Here is an 18861-nt window from a genome sequence, read left to right as displayed (position 1 = left end):
ACCTGTGCTTATATATCACTTTTGATACAAAAACGTGAGGACTTGCATTTTATAGATATTCAAATTCATTCTTATCAAATAAATTACATTACTCTGTTTATCACTTAGTTGTACTGACCGTGTTGGAAAAATGCTTTTTCAAAATGCTTATCGTTTTATTTGATACCCTGCATGTTGACATTTTTTATTTATCTCTGAATATTGGCAATTGAGCATTTTGTTACTTTTCCAAATCCAAGCGATTGGTCGATAAAGGTCGCACACAGGCACTTGAATATCCTGAGGCATCCAGAATTAAGAGGGGCTGGAATTTGCATTATCTGTTATGGGAACCTGAAATGAGCTTTCTGTTCACAGTAAATATGTCAATTGACTCACAGTTGACTTACAATTTAGCCACACTATCATTAACACACAAGTCATACAAATTGTTACAATACAGGCAACTGAAGCCATTTAATGACTCTTTACTTCTATCTCCCACACTCGATTTACAGGATAACACGATATGTCTCCAGTCTTTTGCATTAAAAAAGCAAGAATGTAAGTGGATGTCATTTGTTCAATGCAGTTATATGAAATGTACAATTGTTATGTCTGTGGAAGTTGTAACTATAAATAGTGTCATAGTCTCACAAGGCATGGATATGCCTGTTCATTATTTAGCATTTTATCATTTGAAACACACACGGCGTGTGCAAAGCAAACCTTTATCTGTCCGTTGATATGTAAGATTTGCTCTCTTATTGCTCGCTGGTGATATTGCAACAAATCCTGGTCCAACAACCTCTACTAGTAGTAGTAATGGTGGCACTGCAAATGATACTTACCTGTTGCATTGCTCTGCAGATTTCAACCAAGCTTCCGAACATCTTCCATTACAAGCCAGAGGCAGCCAATGTGTTACCTGTTGTGTCATGTATTTAATCACAGTCAATTATTGTAAGCCCTGTTTAAATATTCAAGGAAATGATCTAAATGATATTTTATTTTCGGGTAGCTATCTTTATTGTGCAATAACAGAAAAACAACATACACTCGGTCTCATTGATCCAGTCAATATTCCAGATAGAATTGCTTACAAAAAAACAGAAGTTTGTTTTCTCTATTAAGAAAACCATTTCGGGTTGTTAATGGATGAACAAATTCCTACTGAATCTGCCTCTGTTTATAGAACACTTGAAAGTGCATTTTTGGAAACAACATTAAACATTAATACGAATGCTATCATCATAATGAATGGTACGGCACTTGCTATTCATAAGCCCAAAAATGAGAGCAGATTTTTCATCTTCGATAGTCATTCTCGAAATGACCGTGGGTTATGTTGCGCGTGGATGGAAGAAGTGTATTAGGAGTTGTGCCTTCTATTCCAAGCTTATGTAAGTTTCTCCGTCTACTATTTAAGGTCATGTACGAGTAATACATGTATACACAGTTTGATTTGCATATTGTTTCACTCAGCAAGTCCCATAAAGTATTGCCTTCTACAGCATTTTGCGTAAAAATTCATGATGATTGCAAAGGTTTTTCAATTCAGCAAATAACGAAACGAAAAAAATCTTTTGGTGAAAATAGAAATGTGAAAGGGAAAAGGCAAAAGACGAATCATTTGACAAAAGCTAAAATATTAATGAAAGCTAAATCGTTAACCAAGTTCATTGACGATAGAAATATTTCCTTTTCAAATTCATATGAGACTTTGGGTAATGATTATACTTTGTTGAGCAATCACGAAAGCGTAATAACTGCCTTTGATGAACTAATTTCTCAAGGACCGGACTTTGTGTGTAGTTGTTGTACTCAAACTTTTTTCCGTCATTTTGTGAGAAGGATGGACAAAATTTCAGATTCTAAACGTTCCTGTTTTGAAAAGTTTAATAGCAACCATTTGAGTTTCGACAAACAAATTTATTGCTGTTTAACTTGTTTGGAATCTACATGTAAAGGGAAAACTCCTAAATTGTGGATTAAAAATGGTCTGAAATTTCCTAATCAACCAGTTGAACTTCAGCTTACAAACCTTGAAGAAAGACTTGTTTCACCAAGAATACCTTTTATGCAGCTAAGACAGATGCCTCGAGGCGGTCAAATTAGCCTAAAAGGGAATGTTGTAAATGTACCGTCCGATGTTAGTGGAACAATCAAATCATTGCCTAGGATGATTGATGAGAATGAAACAATTATGCTAAAACTGAAACGAAGATTGTCATACAAACATCACGTGGCATTTGAAAATATTAGACCAAATAAGGTTTTTCAGGCAGCTAGGTGGTTAGTAACTAACAGTACACTTTTTCAAAATGAGGGTATATCTGTGAATGAAACATGGTTGCACGAGTCTCGTACTGGTGTTGATGCAAATGATTCAAGTTTTCAAGATGATGCAGAAAATCAAAACGAGTCTGATGATGGATGGACTGAAGATGATGGTTTTGCTGACAGGCTGACTGGCAATCTAGATACATTTCTTCAAGCTGCAGATTTTAGGGAATTCAATCAAGTATTATCTGTTGCTCCATGTGAAAACAGTTCTCCTCTTGGTCTTTTTCAAGATTTCCAATCTGAAATATTGTCTTTCCCAACTATATTTTGTGGCCAACCGAGGGTAGATAATTCAGATCGCCATGTTCCACTACATTACAGTGACATATGTAAATGGGAATTAAGAAATGTTGATAGACGAGTAGCCTTGTGCGTCCCTAATATTTTTTTTCAAACTCAAGAGGCTTCAGATTAAACAAGTCCGAGATAAAGTCTTGCTTGCTGTTAGAAAGTGCAAATCAAATACTGAAAAAATAACAGTTGCTGACCTTTTAACTCCTGGGTTTATTGAAAAGTTAACTATGCAAGATGATGGGTACAGGGTTCTACGCACTTTACGTGGCTCTCCACCTTACTGGGAAGCAGCAAAAAGAGATGCTTTTGCTATGATTAGACAGTTGGGTATACCCACTTGGTTTTGTTCTTTCTCTGCCGCAGAAACCAAATGGAAGCCTTTGTTAAATTCTCTGTCTAAGCTCTTGAATGGCAAGTCTTTAACATCGTTGCAAATCGACAATCTTTCATGGGAAGAAAAATGCAATCTGATAAAGTTTTATCCCGTAACTTGTGCTAGATATTTTCAACATCGAGTTAATGTCTTTATCAAGCATGTCCTTAAGCATGTTTCACATCCAATTGGTCAGTTGTCTGACTATTTCTATCGTGTTGAATTTCAGCAACGGGGATCGCCTCATATTCATATGGTTGCTTGGGTAAATGGGGCACCTTTACATGGAACATCTTCAGATGAGGCGATAGTGAGTTTTGTTGAAAAATATATATGTTGCTCAAAAGATGATTCTATTTCTGAGTATGTAAATTATCAAACCCATCGTCATGCACCAACATGTCGTAAAAGAGGCCAAGCAATTTGCCGTTTCAATTTTCAAATACCACCGATGCCTGAAACAAAAGTATTATACCCTCTAGAGCGAGACTTTGACAGATCATACTTGAACGATGTTTATAGCCAAATAATTGAATTTTTAAACAATCTACACAAAGATGATAATAGAGATATCTATTTCAATGATTTTCTTTCACAGTTGGATATAGATTATGAAACATACATATTGGCTATTCGCTCTTCCCTTTCACAGACAAAGGTTTTCCTTAAACGAAATGTCAATGAATGTCGAATTAATAATTACAATAAAGTTCTTTTAAAATCGTGGAAAGCAAATATGGACATTCAATACATTTTGGACCCTTACTCTTGTGTTTCATATATAGTTTCATATACTCGTATTTCTAAAGGACAGCGAGGACTGTCAAATCTCCTACAAGCTGCATGCCAGGAAGCAAGTAACATGGATAGTGATAAAAATGTCGATCATTGCCCACGCCCGGCGCTGGCTCTGACTTGTTTATTATTAATTTTAATTTGAAGTATCAAAGTAATAAATATCTAAGAAACTCAAACTTGGTTATCATTACACTTGAAAGTTACATTTGAAAACGTTAACATTTAACAAGTTCTCTGAAAATATTTTGTATGACTGTTTTATGACCATGTCTACATTTTACCTATATGATATATCATTGGCTATTTTTAATGCAAACTTAACAATATTGAATTGAATTATGAAAGGTCACGCATTTATGTTGCATTTCGAATATGCGATAACAGTAAGGTAAAGGTATCATCTAAGACTGCCATACCTTTGTAAATAATTAAGCATTGATTCAGAAACAAACAAAAAATAATCAGGTAAAAATATGGTCTTGGGTGTAAACTCAAATACACAGTAACATAAATACTTGCCTTCAACAATTTTCCGGCTGTAATTAACCTTTTTACCCATGAGCATATTGTGAAAAATGGCCGTTTTCATTGAGAAAAGCTTCCTGTTACAAGTTCAAACTGTTATGAAACTATGAATAATGCTTCATTATTGATGAAACTTGGCACTTAAATGTTGACTGGACTATAGCCTGTGTAACAGCATGCTCAATCTTAAATATCCTGTTACCAAGGCAACAGGGGGGAGTCTCAAAATTGCCAAAAATCACTATTTTGCATTGGGTTTTCAAAGTGCTGCAACTTCTCAATGGATTGAGATAGAGTAAAATGCTTTTCATCGTTGGTGTTACCTTAAAATCGACCTGAGGCCATTTTTAGCCTGTCGCATGTCCAAAATTCTCTTCTAACCCCTAAACAGAAGGGGGTACATACCCCTTCTGGCAACCCCTTTATGTACCTTTTTGATAGGGGCGGCGCCGAAAAAGTTTTTCTCAAACGAAAAACAGTGTTTGGGGCCTAAATAGAGCATTTTTTTTCTCACTGTTTGAGGCCTCAAAATGGGGGGGGGGGGAAGCCGTCATAACACGTCTATATGAGGTAAAAGGTTAACAAAAAAAATGATGAAAAAACCTTGGAATTACCAAAAATCTTGTTTTTCCATCTTAACAAGTGGCCTACACGTAATTTTGGTGAAATATTTTTGTTTTGTGGCATTTTTTAAATTAAAAAGTCATTGTAGACTTTACATTTATACAGCAATATTTCAGTATAGACGCTCGGTATATGTAACACGTGCATTCCAGACTTATTTCCCCAAATTGCATGATTATGTCAATTACATATCTTGTTTCATTTAGAAAGTCATTGTGATTTTTGTTTCATTTTAATAGAATTGTTATCATTTCGTTGAAAATTTCAAAAAGTCAAATCTTTAAAGGGACTCCACTGAGGTTTAAAAGCCTAAAAACTTATCATTCGCATTTCTTACATAAAGGAGCTGGAGCACATAAAACAGAAATATATGCAAAGATAGTTTAGAAATATACTTTCAAATTGAAATAAATTGAAAATCGTATTTCTTTCCTTTTCTTAGTCGGATTTGAGTGAAAAGCGTTTAAACGCTTTTCATTTTTAGCTTTTTTTTACAATTTGATTAATTATTCTGGAAAAACGAAGTGCGCGAATGATCTTAAATTTTACGCAAAGTTTAATAAATATTTTCAGTTGCTTCATGTCAAAAAACCTCAGTGGAGTCCCTTTAATGTTCAAATCGACATCTTACGTCTTGAGAAAACAATAAATTTAATAATTAGAACATGTAACTTTTTATATATTATCACAGAAACATCTGTTACATTTTGATAAAGCTGTGTGGTTATAATTATTAATGTATTCTTTCCTAAGATCCGACATGTAGATGTGAACATTTTGTTGCAATATGAAAAATAATACCGCTTGTTCAATTAATGAGGTGAGTTTACATATAAAGTTGTGGAAAATTAAACAGATATCGGCCTTTAATGTGTACATGGAAATCGTTACAGCGTAAAATTCTCAATCCTCCAATCAAATCCTCAACGAAAGATTGTTTATATTTATGTAAAAAAATAAGAAAATTCCCATTTATATCATCTCGCAGCAGAAGTGCATGACTTTGATGAAAAATGAATCAGAATTAAATATAGAATACCGTCACTATGACGTAGTACGCCAATATGCTATACAATCATTCATACCAGTATAAATAAAATAGTACAACAATTCTCAGGAAGTACTTTAATATATTTTATTTTTTGTAGCAAGGGTTAACAACTATTGAGTGCTTTCGGTCATTGTATCACTTGAGGCCCTGACGGAACTATCGATCTATGAGCGTCTTTAGTCACGTGACTGTCATGCAATAATGCGTTAGTTTCGTGGAAAACCCAAACTAGTTTATTGGTTGAACTCCCCACACTGTAAAACTGCTATTAGAGATAGAAAAATGAAAGGACTTAAAGGATCGTTTATAATTTTACAATTATATTCAATTTTCACAATTGTCAATCTGCATTTGATTTTAAACCCAGTCATCTTAAGTAAGTAAATATATGTATTTTATTAATTTTTGTATGAAAATATAAATATAGCTATTATTATTTATAAATCCAAAGATCATAAAATGAATATCGTGAAACTTAATTTCTCTTCTTTTTCTTAAAGAGGTTTGAATTTACACACGAATCACTTGAGCGTACATGTAATGTTTTGAACTAAATGTTGAGGGCAAACAACTTTAATTCATACAAAGTACATTTGTACAAAGTACATTGCTAATTAAAGTCGTGCGATCTTTGATATGAATGAACGTGGTTTTGTTAGTTTTTGTTTATTATATATAATTTGATATATATGAGTTTTGAGTATGGGAATAAATGTGGACAGTTACTTAATATATAATAAAAATTATGGTGAACAAAAGAAAAAGCATGTAGTGCAGAAGAAGATTTTGCGGAGGGGGTATCTGATTGGATAAAGACCAGAACAGGGACAGCAGTATAGTGAAGGCTCACTGGCGCAAGTTCGATCCCCGCTACTGTACAACAAATATTACTAGACTGGTCCCGTGTAATAATGCGTTACACCATGCAGGCGCGTAAGACATAACATAAAAATAATTAAATGTTTCTCATGGAATAGAATATTTTTATTTATCAGTGGTTCAAAAATGTGCAATAACTTGGCTAAACAATCAACAATCAACAATCGACATTCAATGTCTAGCTAGACAATCAACATTCAGCTCAACATTCGATCTATAATGATAATCAAACAATTCTCAAAGTGAATGTTGAGCTAGACAATCAACAATCAGCTAGACATTCGAAAATTTCTTATGTCGAGCTAGACAATCAACATTCAGCTCAACATTCGACCTGTAATAATTATCAAAGTATCCTCAAAGTGAATGTTGAGCTAGACAATCAACAATCAGCTAGACATTCGATAATTTCTTATGTCGAGCTAGACAATCGACATTCAGCTCAACATTCGATCTATAATAAAAATCAAAGAATTTTCAAAGTGAATGTTGAGCTAGACAATCGACAATCAGCTAGACATTCAGAAATTTCTTATGTCGAGCTAGACAATCGACATTCAGCTCAACATTCGATCAATAATAATGATCGAGGTTTTCTTAAAGTGAATGTTGAGCTAGACAATCAACAATCAGCTAGACATTCGATAATTTCTTATGTCGAGCTAGACAATCGACATTCAGCTCAACATTCGACTTGTAATAATAATCAAAGTATTCTTAAAATGAATGTTTAGCTAGACAATCAACAATCAGCTAGACATTTGAAAATTTCTTATGTCGAGCTAGACAATCAACATTCAGCTCAACATTCGACCTGTAATAATTATCAAAGTATCCTTAAAGTGAATGTTGAGCTAGACAATCAACAATCAGCTAGACATTCGATAATTTCTTATGTCGAGCTAGACAATCGACATTCAGCTCAACATTCGACTTGTAATAATAATCAAAGTATTCTTAAAATGAATGTTTAGCTCGACAATCAACATTCAGCTCAACATTCGATCTATAATAATGATCAAACAATTCTCAAAGTGAATATTGAGCTAGACAATCAACAATCAGCGAGACATTCTAAAATTTCTTATGTCGAGCTAGACAATCAACATTCAGCTCAACATTCGACCTGTAATAATTATCAAAGTATCCTTAAAGTGAATGTTGAGCTAGACAATCAACAATCAGCTAGACATTCGATAATTTCTTATGCCGAGCTAGACAATCGACATTCAGCTCAACATTCGATCTATAATAAAAATCAAAGAATTTCCAAAGGGAATGTTGAGCTAGACAACCGACAATCAGTTAGACATTCAGAAATTTCTTATGTCGAGCTAGACAATCGACATTCAGCTCAACATTCGATCTATAATAATGATCGAGGTTTTCTTAAAGTGAATGTCGAGCTAGACATTCAACATTCAGCTCAACATTCGATCTATAATAATAATCAAACAATTCTCAAAGTGAATGTTGAGCTAGACAATCAACATTCAGCTCAACATTCGATCTATAATAATAATCAAACAATTCTCAAAGTGAATGTTGAGCTAGACAATCAACAATCAGCTAGACATTCGAAAATTTCTTATGTCGAGCTAGACAATCAACATTCAGCTCAACATTCGACCTGTAATAATTATCAAAGTATCCTTAAAGTGAATGTTGAGCTAAACAATCAACAATCAGCTAGACATTCGATAATTTCTTATGTCGAGCTAGACAATCGACATTCAGCTCAACATTCGATCTATAATAAAAATCAAAGAATTGTCAAAGTGAATGTTGAGCTAGACAATCGACAATCAGCTAGACATTCAGAAATTTCTTATGTCGAGCTAGACAATCGACATTCAGCTCAACATTCGATCAATAATAATGATCGAGGTTTTCTTAAAGTGAATGTTGAGCTAGACAATCGACAATCAGCTAGACATTCAGAAATTTCTTATGTCGAGCTAGACAATCAACATTGAGCTCAACATTCGACCTGTAATAATTATCAAAGTATCCTTAAAGTGAATGTTGAGCTAGACAATCAACAATCAGCTAGACATTCGATAGTAAGTATGCTGCAGATAGAACAAACATAGCATCACATACCTCATGCCTAGCTCAGGTATCTAAATTCCATAAAGATTTCTATTGAATCTCGAAAAAAAATGACGAGTATTTTTGGGAAGGGCCTATACACTAAATTCATGATATTAATAAATTTAATGCAGGGTGTTACACAGTTTTTATATTCCTATTGACAACATCCTTATTAAAGCTCAACCTTAAGTGAATCCAACAATAAATGTCAATTTTCAAATACAGATAACTTTATGTATTTCTGAATGTATAGCTGATTGTTGATTGTCTAGCTCAACATTCACTTTGAGAATTGTTTGATTATTATTATAGATCGAAAGTTGAGCTGAATGTTGATTGTCTAGCTTGACATAAGAAATTATCGAATGTCTAGCTGATTGTTGATTGTCTAGCTCAACATTCACTTTAAGGATACTTTAAAAATTATTACAGATCGAATGTTGAGCTGAATGTCGATTGTCTAGCTCGACATAAGTAATTATCGAATGTCTAGCTGTTTGTTGATTGTCTAGCTAAACATTCATTTTAAGAATACTTTGATAATTATTACAAGTCGAATGTTGAGATGAATGTCGATTGTCTAGCTCGACATAAGAAATTATCGAATGTCTAGCTGATTGTCGATTGTCTAACTCAACATTAACTTTAAGAAAACCTCGATCATTATTAAAGATTGAATGTTGAGCTGAATGTCGATTGTCTAGCTCGACATAAGAAATTATCGAATGTCTAGCTGATTGTTGATTGTCTAACTCAACATTAACTTTAAGAAAACCTCGATCATTATTAAAGATTGAATGTTGAGCTGATTGTCGATTGTCTAGCTCAACATTCCCTTTGAAAATTCTTTGACTTTTATTATAGATCGAATGTTGAGCTGAATGTCGATTGTCTAGCTCGGCATAAGAAATTATCGAATGTCTAGCTGATTGTTGATTGTCTAGCTCAACATTCACTTTAAGGATACTTTGATAATTATTACAGGTCGAATGTTGAGCTGAATGTTGATTGTCAAGCTCGACATAAAACATTTTCAAAGGTCTAGCTGATTGTTGATTGTCTAGCTAAACATTGATTTTAAGAATACTTTGATTATTATTACAAGTCGAATGTTGAGCTGAATGTCGATTGTCTAGCTCGACATAAGAAATTATCGAATGTCTAGCTGATTGTTGATTGTCTAGCTCAACATTCACTTTAAGGATACTTTGATCATTATAACAGGTCGAATGTTGAGCTAAATGTCGATTGTCTAGCTCGACATAAGAAATTTCTGAATGTCTAGCTGATTGTCGATTGACTAGCTCAACATTCACTTTGAAAATTCTTTGATTTTTATTATAGATCGAATGTTGAGCTGAATGTTGATTGTCTAGCTCGACATAAGAAATTTTCGAATGTCTAGCTGATTGTTGATTGTCTAGCTCAACATTCACTTTGAGAATTGTTTGATAATAAATCGAATGTTGAGCTGAATGTTGATTGTCTAGCTAGACATTGAATGTCGATTGTTGATTGTTGATTGTTTAGCCAAGTTATTGTACATGGTTCAAAAATGTATTAACAATCTTTAAGAGCGAGACGGCCATTTGGATTTTCGATGTCGACTTTAAATAAAATAATAAGCATGTATCATTCAATGATACGTATAAGCATTTCGGTAAGTAAAAGTATAAATGTTTCATATTCTCGATCCTGTAATATTCGCTTCCAGTGTTTGAAAGTGATCATTTTTGACAGCACATATATACATGTATTGAGGCTGTATGAAGTGTAAGTATATCTACTGAATGAGCAACTTGTTCAAAAAGAATCGCGAGCTATTTTAAACCTTTATGAAACTTACATGTTAAGCTAATTAAAGATAAATCGTGCCAATATCTATGTTGCAGTCATGAAAAAGGAAATATGATTATAACTAATTCTAAATGAATAAACAATGACACCATATTATGACACACAAACATAATAATTAAAATAAATGATGAAATTTAATAAATGAAAGCAACATTTGATTGATATATGGAACAAGGAAAATTATTGTGTATTTATTGCTAAACAATCGAATCTTTGGTCAGTGAAACGGAGAGTATTCTCGGAAATCATTTGAAAGGAGGATAAATTTCGCTTGCCTTTACCATGAAATCCGTATAAAAATATTATAAAATACCTAGTATTTATATATATATATATATATACATTTTTAATATAAATTAATTCATGTGAAAAAGACTGTTTAGTTTAATTTATGTTTGGTTTTTTTTCAAACTGCAATATAAAAGATACTTTAAGCTTTAACAAAAAGAAATATTTTGACTTAGTATTATTTGGGTATTTTTTTACTCTATCAATTCGAATCTACATGTTTTTAATTAAAATACTAGATATAGGTCTATTAATACTTGTAACAGAATATCATATTTTGAACATATTTTGACCCTCCAGAGTTAATTTTGTTGGTCTGCGACTGATTTTTTGGCACTTGCAGACATTCAGGAATTTTGGTGTCAACGGAATTAAAATCTGCTTAGTAACCCACATAAGTCCATTAAAAACATTTTCATGTTTATCTCCCCTTTCACGCATGCGCAGACCTCCAAAGGGCAAATCTTCGGGACCCGAAGATTTGCAATCAATTATATCAATAATATAAAAACTATTTTTTAATGTTTTAACATTCTCCGTGTGTTTTGCCTAGTACCGGGAGATGGAGGAAGTCAGTTTCAGGCAAAGTTGAACAAACCAAGAGTAGTGCACAGAAACTGTTGGAAGAAAACGAATGATTACTATGACTTATGGCTCAGTTTGGTACAGATATCGCCGCTTGCTATCAACTGTTTTGTGGATAACATGAGGTAAAATATTTAATACAGTTCTAATGTAGTATCATTTAATTAAAGGATTTTTTGCCTTTCTTTATACCCTCGAGTCATTTTATTATTTCTAATGAAATATTTTGACGAAACTATATTATCACAATGTTCGAGCTAGTCATATTACAAAACACTGTCTCTTCGTTCATCTGTTTGTATTTAACCAATTCGACCTTTTTTTATTATTATTATTATTATTAACTTTGGATCTTAAGAATATTAAAATGTTTTTAGTAACAGAAAGAGCATCGAGTGTTTTGATGTTATTTTTCCTTTGTATCATAGTCAAACATGAAAACACGTTCCCTGTTGTCACAATATGAAACCCCAGAAAAAAGGAACCAATGAACGAGCATCTGAATATGATATTTCTATCGCTATCCCTTTCCCTGCCGTCATAATAAGTAAACCCCAGTAGAATTGAGCCAAGCAATGGGCATGCTCTGGAGTGCGGGTAACTAATCACTGCACTCAAGTTAACGCACTGTGCATGTATATATGTAAACGATTTAACTATAGATATGCCCCGAAACTATGATACAAGGTATATTTATTTATACGCAACTTAAGTCTGATTGCAGGTAATTCAAATTAAATTTAAGAAAAAACATTGGTTAGAATTTTTTAAGACCACACCCCTCCCCCAACATCCCTCCCCATTTTTACGAATTAGATCTACTATCAATGTTTAAATATTTGTACAAATCTATAGGCCAAAAAGTATGTAAAAAGTGTGAAAAAAGCTTTTTCAGTAATGTAGATGAAACTGTAATCTATTTTCTTTTCGGGTCAATCATTTGATATACTACCTTTAGATTCTTCTAGGCAAACTTTAGCAAAATGAATAGTTTTCTTTATAAATGTATATACTAGGCTGGAATATGACAATGTGACAAGAACAACCCGTAATTCACCTGGTGTAGATATCAAGATCCCAGGCTTTGGTGAAACAAAAACTGTGGAATGGCTAGACAATGCAAAACTCCCCTTCAGTGAGTATGTTTTATACTGGAAATCCTACACTTACAACAAATATCTGATTTTATTCTAAACATGACATTTTAGGGTCCATTTTTTTATGAATGATGCTTAAAAGGGAAATTGTTTGTGTAGCGTTCTTTTATCGACGTGTTTGTTTGGTTTTTTGTTGTTGTTTTTTGTTTGTTTATTTATTTTTGTTGTTGTTGTTGTTGTTTTTTTGCCTATAAATGTTAAGAAACGGTGTAAAAAGAAAAATATTTTGCTTGACAGTTCCAAAACTTTCATCAATGAAATAGAGAAAAATAGAATCCCTAAAGAAAGGCCAACACGGCAAAATTGAAAATGTTGAAGGCTCGGTTTGATTGATCCTGTTCATGGACGGTACTGGAATGTGCAAGTTACCGTCCACGTCCTCTAGCACCAGCTTAAGCAGAATTAAACTTGAAGTCTTATCATACTTTATATAATCTTGTTCTTGGAATCATTTTCGAACAACAGAGTCTGAATTCGGTGTATGTTGGTTATCAAAAATTGCTTCCCTATACCATTTGTGACAAGTCCCAAACTGATTAAAATCAGCTCCTCATTAACGCTACGCATTAGGATCTGACGGGCACCAAAAGAAGGTCACCTTCTCGTGACCTTTCAAACAACCAATCATCAGCAAGCTTGCACAATTTTCAAAGCGATGCGGTAACTGATTCTAACCGCTGGAAAACAAATACTGAGTAGGGAGTTTTCACGATTTCGAGAACAAACATGGCGTTGTCCATATAGCCGGCAGGTAAACTGGCAAAACTGTCTTGCCCATTAAAAATTGAGTCCATTATTTCCAGTTTATTTGTATCAAATTATTGCAAACATTTTGTTCTGACAAAAATCAACAATTTGCCATACTTCGTCTAATCTGTAAAGGACGATTTGATTACATGGCTAAAAAAGCTTTCTCGGGAAATCCGAATCACAATGAAGTTGAAACATATACAGTGACAATCAGATCTACCTGATAAGAACTTTAGTCTGATTGAACAAGTCCGGCGGAAACATCAGTACACCGTCTGACCAGGCTTTTATACTGCTGGCATCACTTTAACATAAAAATTAGTAAAGGAATACTATTCCAATATCAAAAACCGAGAAAAATGAATTTAAATTATGTCTTGGATTTCTGAATAGATATTAAAATGATCTTTGTCTTTTTCAGCACGTTATTATCATGACATAGCCCAGGCATTGGTTAGCTGGGGATACGAAAGAAATGTGACACTTAGAGGGGCTCCATACGACTTCAGAAAAGCGCCAAGTTCGTATTTATCTATCTAACTCTCTTTTTTGTCAAGTCATAAGAAATATTATGTAATATTATGTACATGAAATAACAACCAATGTCATTTTGTACGCTTCTTAATATTAATGAGTTTTATTTTATTCTTTTCAGTGGATTACTGATTTATCCGTGAAAATTATATTTGATAATTTCACAGTGAAAATTATCAAAATATAATTTCACACTTTTCAAAGATGAGACTACTTTTTTAAAATTTTCCCCGTGCGGTACCTCAATTTTATCATTGTTGACAATTCTGACATTGTCAGGGCTGTTTAGAGAAAAGCAAAGCTGAAATTGATAAATAATTGAAATTAAAGAAGAAAACTTACTTCAATTCATTCAAATTACCATTCACAAATTTTTGTTTCATTTTTACAAAATTTACAGTCTGAAAAATACAATTCCTTTCACATGCAGAACTGCTCTTGATGTTATTTGGGCATATTTAAGTATCCTACGAGCAATAACTGCCTAAAAACTTGAAAAGCAATGACAGACATCAGCCCGAAGAATAAGTAAATAACCCAGCGTTCGTAAGTTTGTAAGGCAGCCTTTCAAAAAGTCCATGTATTCCAATTTCCTAGTCGTTTTTTGAATGTTTACACATCTGTCAACACTTATTAATTGTCTGTAACAATCCTCAAAAACGTTTACTTTCTTTTAAAAGATGTATGACTAACAAATCCAAATGATATCCCTCTGAATCAAACACAATTATTTTCCTTCCATGAAATAAACAACTTTTTAAAAAGACTGCCGCTTACATTTCACAGAGCAAAGTCTAATATAAATTCGCCGTTAGTAACAGAAATATGGATGGATATGGTTGGACTTTTTCTTCTACTAGAATTGTTTGTTTTTATTATTAAAACAAGCGATCTTTCATATAATTTGAATAAAATGAATAATATCATCGCCATTTAACGTTGATTGGCGAACTTATTTTTCAGCCCAAGACTTTTTGTATTTTATGAGAAATTCGACTAATAGAGAGGCTACCAATGGGAAAAACAGATTTCAATATTAAAGTTAATATCAAGGAAATTTCGTTTTAACTTGTTTTTAAGCATAAAATAAAAAGAAAATGTGTTTGTTTTTTGTGTAAGATGTAATTTTATTTCATCTCATGAACTTTAAAAACAGTATTCTCACTCGTGGCTACGCCACTCGTGAGAATACTGTTTTTAAAGCTCACTCGATGAAATAAACTTTCATCTTACACACAAACAAACATATATCCTCTGTATGTTTTATTTGTTCAATGTATCAGCAGAACTCGTTCAATGACAAACATACGTGAAAGAACTTATTTTGTGAAACAAATAACGGCAAACAAAAGTGTTAGAACTAATTTACGAAAGAAATAAGGGCCATTGTTAGTGCAAGAAGTCATTTTATGAAAGAAATAATAGCACACATAAGTAAAAGAACTCATTATATGCAACAAATAAGGACCAACATAAGGGTAAAAACTAATTTTATGAAACATATATAATTAATATCACAAATGAAATTCAACAATAATGGTAGAACATGTTTTATGTCAAAACCCAGGACCATAATGACCTTTCAATGTGGTTTATTTATATTGCAGACGAGTTGAAGGGATTTCTAGGCAACCTAAAATCACTGATAGAAGAAACATATTATAAGAACAATAACAACAAAGTGGTCCTCTTAGCTCACAGTATGGGCAACCCACTTACATTACACCTGTTAAATCATATGACTAAAGAATGGAAAGATAAATTCATCAAGAGTTTTATGTCCCTGGCCGGTGTGTGGGGCGGAGCTGCCAAATCTATACGACTTATGATATCTGGTAATTTGATCTGATTTCTTGGTAACTCCTATGAATCATTCTGCGTTGTTAGACAGAATTTTGGTGACACATTTTGACATTAAATTCTTTTTGAAAAGATGATTAACATCTCTTCAACATTAACATGTTTCATAAAAAGTTTTTTTGCGACAACTATTACATTATAAAGAAATAAATATGTATTTTTAATTTTACTTTATTTTATTTAGTTAAAGTTTTAATACTTATAAACCTTAAGTCGCCTTCCTTACACCTGAAGACCATACACAAAGTTGCTTCATATAGCTGTATATGCACGAACAATGAAGTATATTTAATAAGAAAAATATATCAATAAAACTTCCACAAGCTATTAACAACAAGTCCGGGACTTAATCAACATATCAGGACGTTCGCGTTTTTTTTAAAATCATGTCTTAAACTGTGTACATAAAAACAATTATAACTTTAGGTGACAATTTAGATGTTCGTTTTGTGAGCCCTTTGACCGTCCGGCGGGAACAAAGAAGTTGTCCTAGCACTGCATGGTTAATGCCATCAGACGAGTTCTGGAGTGAAACAGAGGTTCTTGTCGTTACACCCACAAGAAACTATACTGTTAAGGATTACAGGCAACTATTTGAGGACATTGCCTATCCGACTGGCAAGTGTTATGATTTTACACATTTGAAATTAATAACAAAGTTACAGTTTGCTGTCTTATATCAATCACATAATTCAATACTTAAGACGAATTGGGTTATTAACGTCAGTGATACAGTATTTCTGGATTATTATACATATATATATATACACTAATAAAAAATAACATATCAATCTTGGTTAATTAAGAAAAAATCATCTATAAATTAATACAAGCAAAGTATAATAAAATAGTGTAAACTTTCTTTGATTCAGGGTACAAGCTGCGGGAAGACACTGAAAAGTTGGTCAAGCCATTGAAGGCCCCAGACGTTGAGATGCACTGTTTGCATGGTGTTGACGAATCGACACCAAGAGCGTTCGTATACAAGAGGACAAGGTGGCTAAATGAAAAGCCAGAAACACTTCAAGGCAACGGTGATGGTACGGTTAACATTCGCAGCCTTCTAGGGTGTTTGAGATTTCGGGAACAACAAAAACAGCCCGTACATCATCAAGTGTTTCACAAAGTAGGACACATGAATATTCTGAAGGAAACAGTTGTGATTGATTATTTGGAGAAAGTTCTTGTTGGTGAAAAGAGAGCAGCAGTCAACAAATTAATAAGGTTTTACTCAAATAGTAGACCCTATTACTGAAGGTGGCAATTTTCAAAAGCCCTATTTAAGTCATGAATTAAAGATGACTTTAAATAAATATCGTAACGTTCTGTGGACATTTACAAAACTAACTTGATAAATGAGTCAAAAACGACGCGGAGTGATTTTATGATACCCTCCGTGATTTTGTATAATCTAGTTTATATTTGTAAATAGGACTGATGTATGTTCATGTTTCATGAATTTTTTGTTACAGGAATCGGTAACTCCCATTTCTCTTTGTTTTAATAAAATGAATAGAGAACAATATGGCTCGAAAAATAATATCTACCATATAGTAAAGACAATCACAGCACGCTATCATTGCTTATTGCCCTAAATATGTAGGGGAAAAGAAGAGTTTTTCGTTAACAAAACATTAAAGACACTGTGCCAATTCAAGTGTAAATGTGGGAATTCAGGAAAAAGTTAAAAAAAACAACATAAGTAGTTTACATTTTGCAATATATGTTTCTTATTTCATATTCAGCATTTAAGGAATATCCAATAACCCACGTGATACACGGAAATGTATATAAATATTCATCAGAATGTATCGGTAAGGCCCAGTTGATAAAAAGAGTGGGCAGTCTTTTTCTATTCTAGGCAGTTTTTATATTTTATCCTAAACTTTCGTAATTATCAATTGTTAGTCGATCACCATTAAAGTAATAAATCTACAGATATATATCTTAATCGCCTCAACTTGAGAACGAAAAATAGCACTTTTTAAAAGTGACACTACAATCAGAATCAATTTTAAAATACCATTGACACAAAGAGAGCATCGACTACTTTATAGTTTGTAACAACACAGAAATAAGCAAATACAAATGGAAATAGATGTAATTGTACATTCTCCTTGACCTTTAGTGTGACATTCACCTTTACCTTGAACTACTTCTTTATCTTTTAAGCCAAAATCGTAGAATTTCTAATTTTTGTTTAAGTCTGTATGGACAGTGGCTGACTCATTTTCACTTACTAAAATAATTATTTTCTTATTATTCTTCAACCCTATTGATTTATTTCTGTTTGGATTTTCTTAGATCTTTATGTATATTCGTATTAATATATGCCACATTTAGAGTACTTGAAAACAGATTACAATCACTACGCTACTGACATTTATTGTTGTGTATAGAAACAATTAAGTAGATCTACCACATCTTGCATATCGTTTGATCAATTTTAAAACCACGCGACGATGACGCAATGAATTTTAAAAGTTAAAACTCTTTAATAGTTAACATTATATCGAACTCCAGAACCAATAAGTTTGATATACATGATCTGATTTGATATATCTACATATAGCAGATAATAAATTGTTCTAGAATAAAACATTATTTCTCATTATAAAAAAAGTTCACATTTACAAAAATGTAATAGTTTAGGACAGGCAACACTTTTTTTCCAAGAAATATTTTATAGCAACATCCATAGATACATGGCATTTGTTTTATAAATATTTGAAAAACTTATGGAAAATGTGCCCATTGAAAACCAATCCACTTGAAACGATACAAAAATGTTTTGTTTTAACTCTTTCTCCAGTATAGCGCTCATATATTCAATTTGGCAAGGCTCTGGTGCGTTTAAAAGAAGTTCT

The 18861-nt window shown here is 32.8% G+C and overlaps 1 protein-coding gene across 2 annotated transcripts; it reads left to right on the top strand.

Moving 5' to 3' along the window:
* Positions 1-6210: 6210 nt before the first annotated feature.
* LOC132760575 (phospholipase A2 group XV-like) lies at positions 6211-18840 on the top strand. 2 transcript variants are annotated; one of them, XM_060752576.1, is made up of 7 exons: positions 6211-6366; positions 11662-11818; positions 12710-12828; positions 14022-14120; positions 15742-15969; positions 16421-16612; positions 16867-18840. In XM_060752576.1, exons 1-7 carry the CDS (start codon positions 6273-6275, stop codon positions 17247-17249), a joined length of 1272 nt encoding a protein of 423 aa, XP_060608559.1. In that variant the 5' UTR covers positions 6211-6272; the 3' UTR covers positions 17250-18840. The 2 variants fall into 2 exon arrangements, with proteins under 2 accessions (XP_060608559.1, XP_060608560.1); XM_060752577.1 differs by lacking the exon at positions 6211-6366 and adding an exon at positions 10509-10623.
* Positions 18841-18861: the final 21 nt, after the last annotated feature.

The sequence above is a fragment of the Ruditapes philippinarum genome, unplaced genomic scaffold (assembly GCF_026571515.1).
Source record: "Ruditapes philippinarum isolate M1 unplaced genomic scaffold, ASM2657151v2 ctg1741_1_1_1_1, whole genome shotgun sequence".
In the NCBI taxonomy this organism is placed as follows: Eukaryota; Metazoa; Mollusca; class Bivalvia; order Venerida; family Veneridae; genus Ruditapes; species Ruditapes philippinarum.
This window is presented reverse-complemented; position numbering and strand designations above follow the sequence as displayed.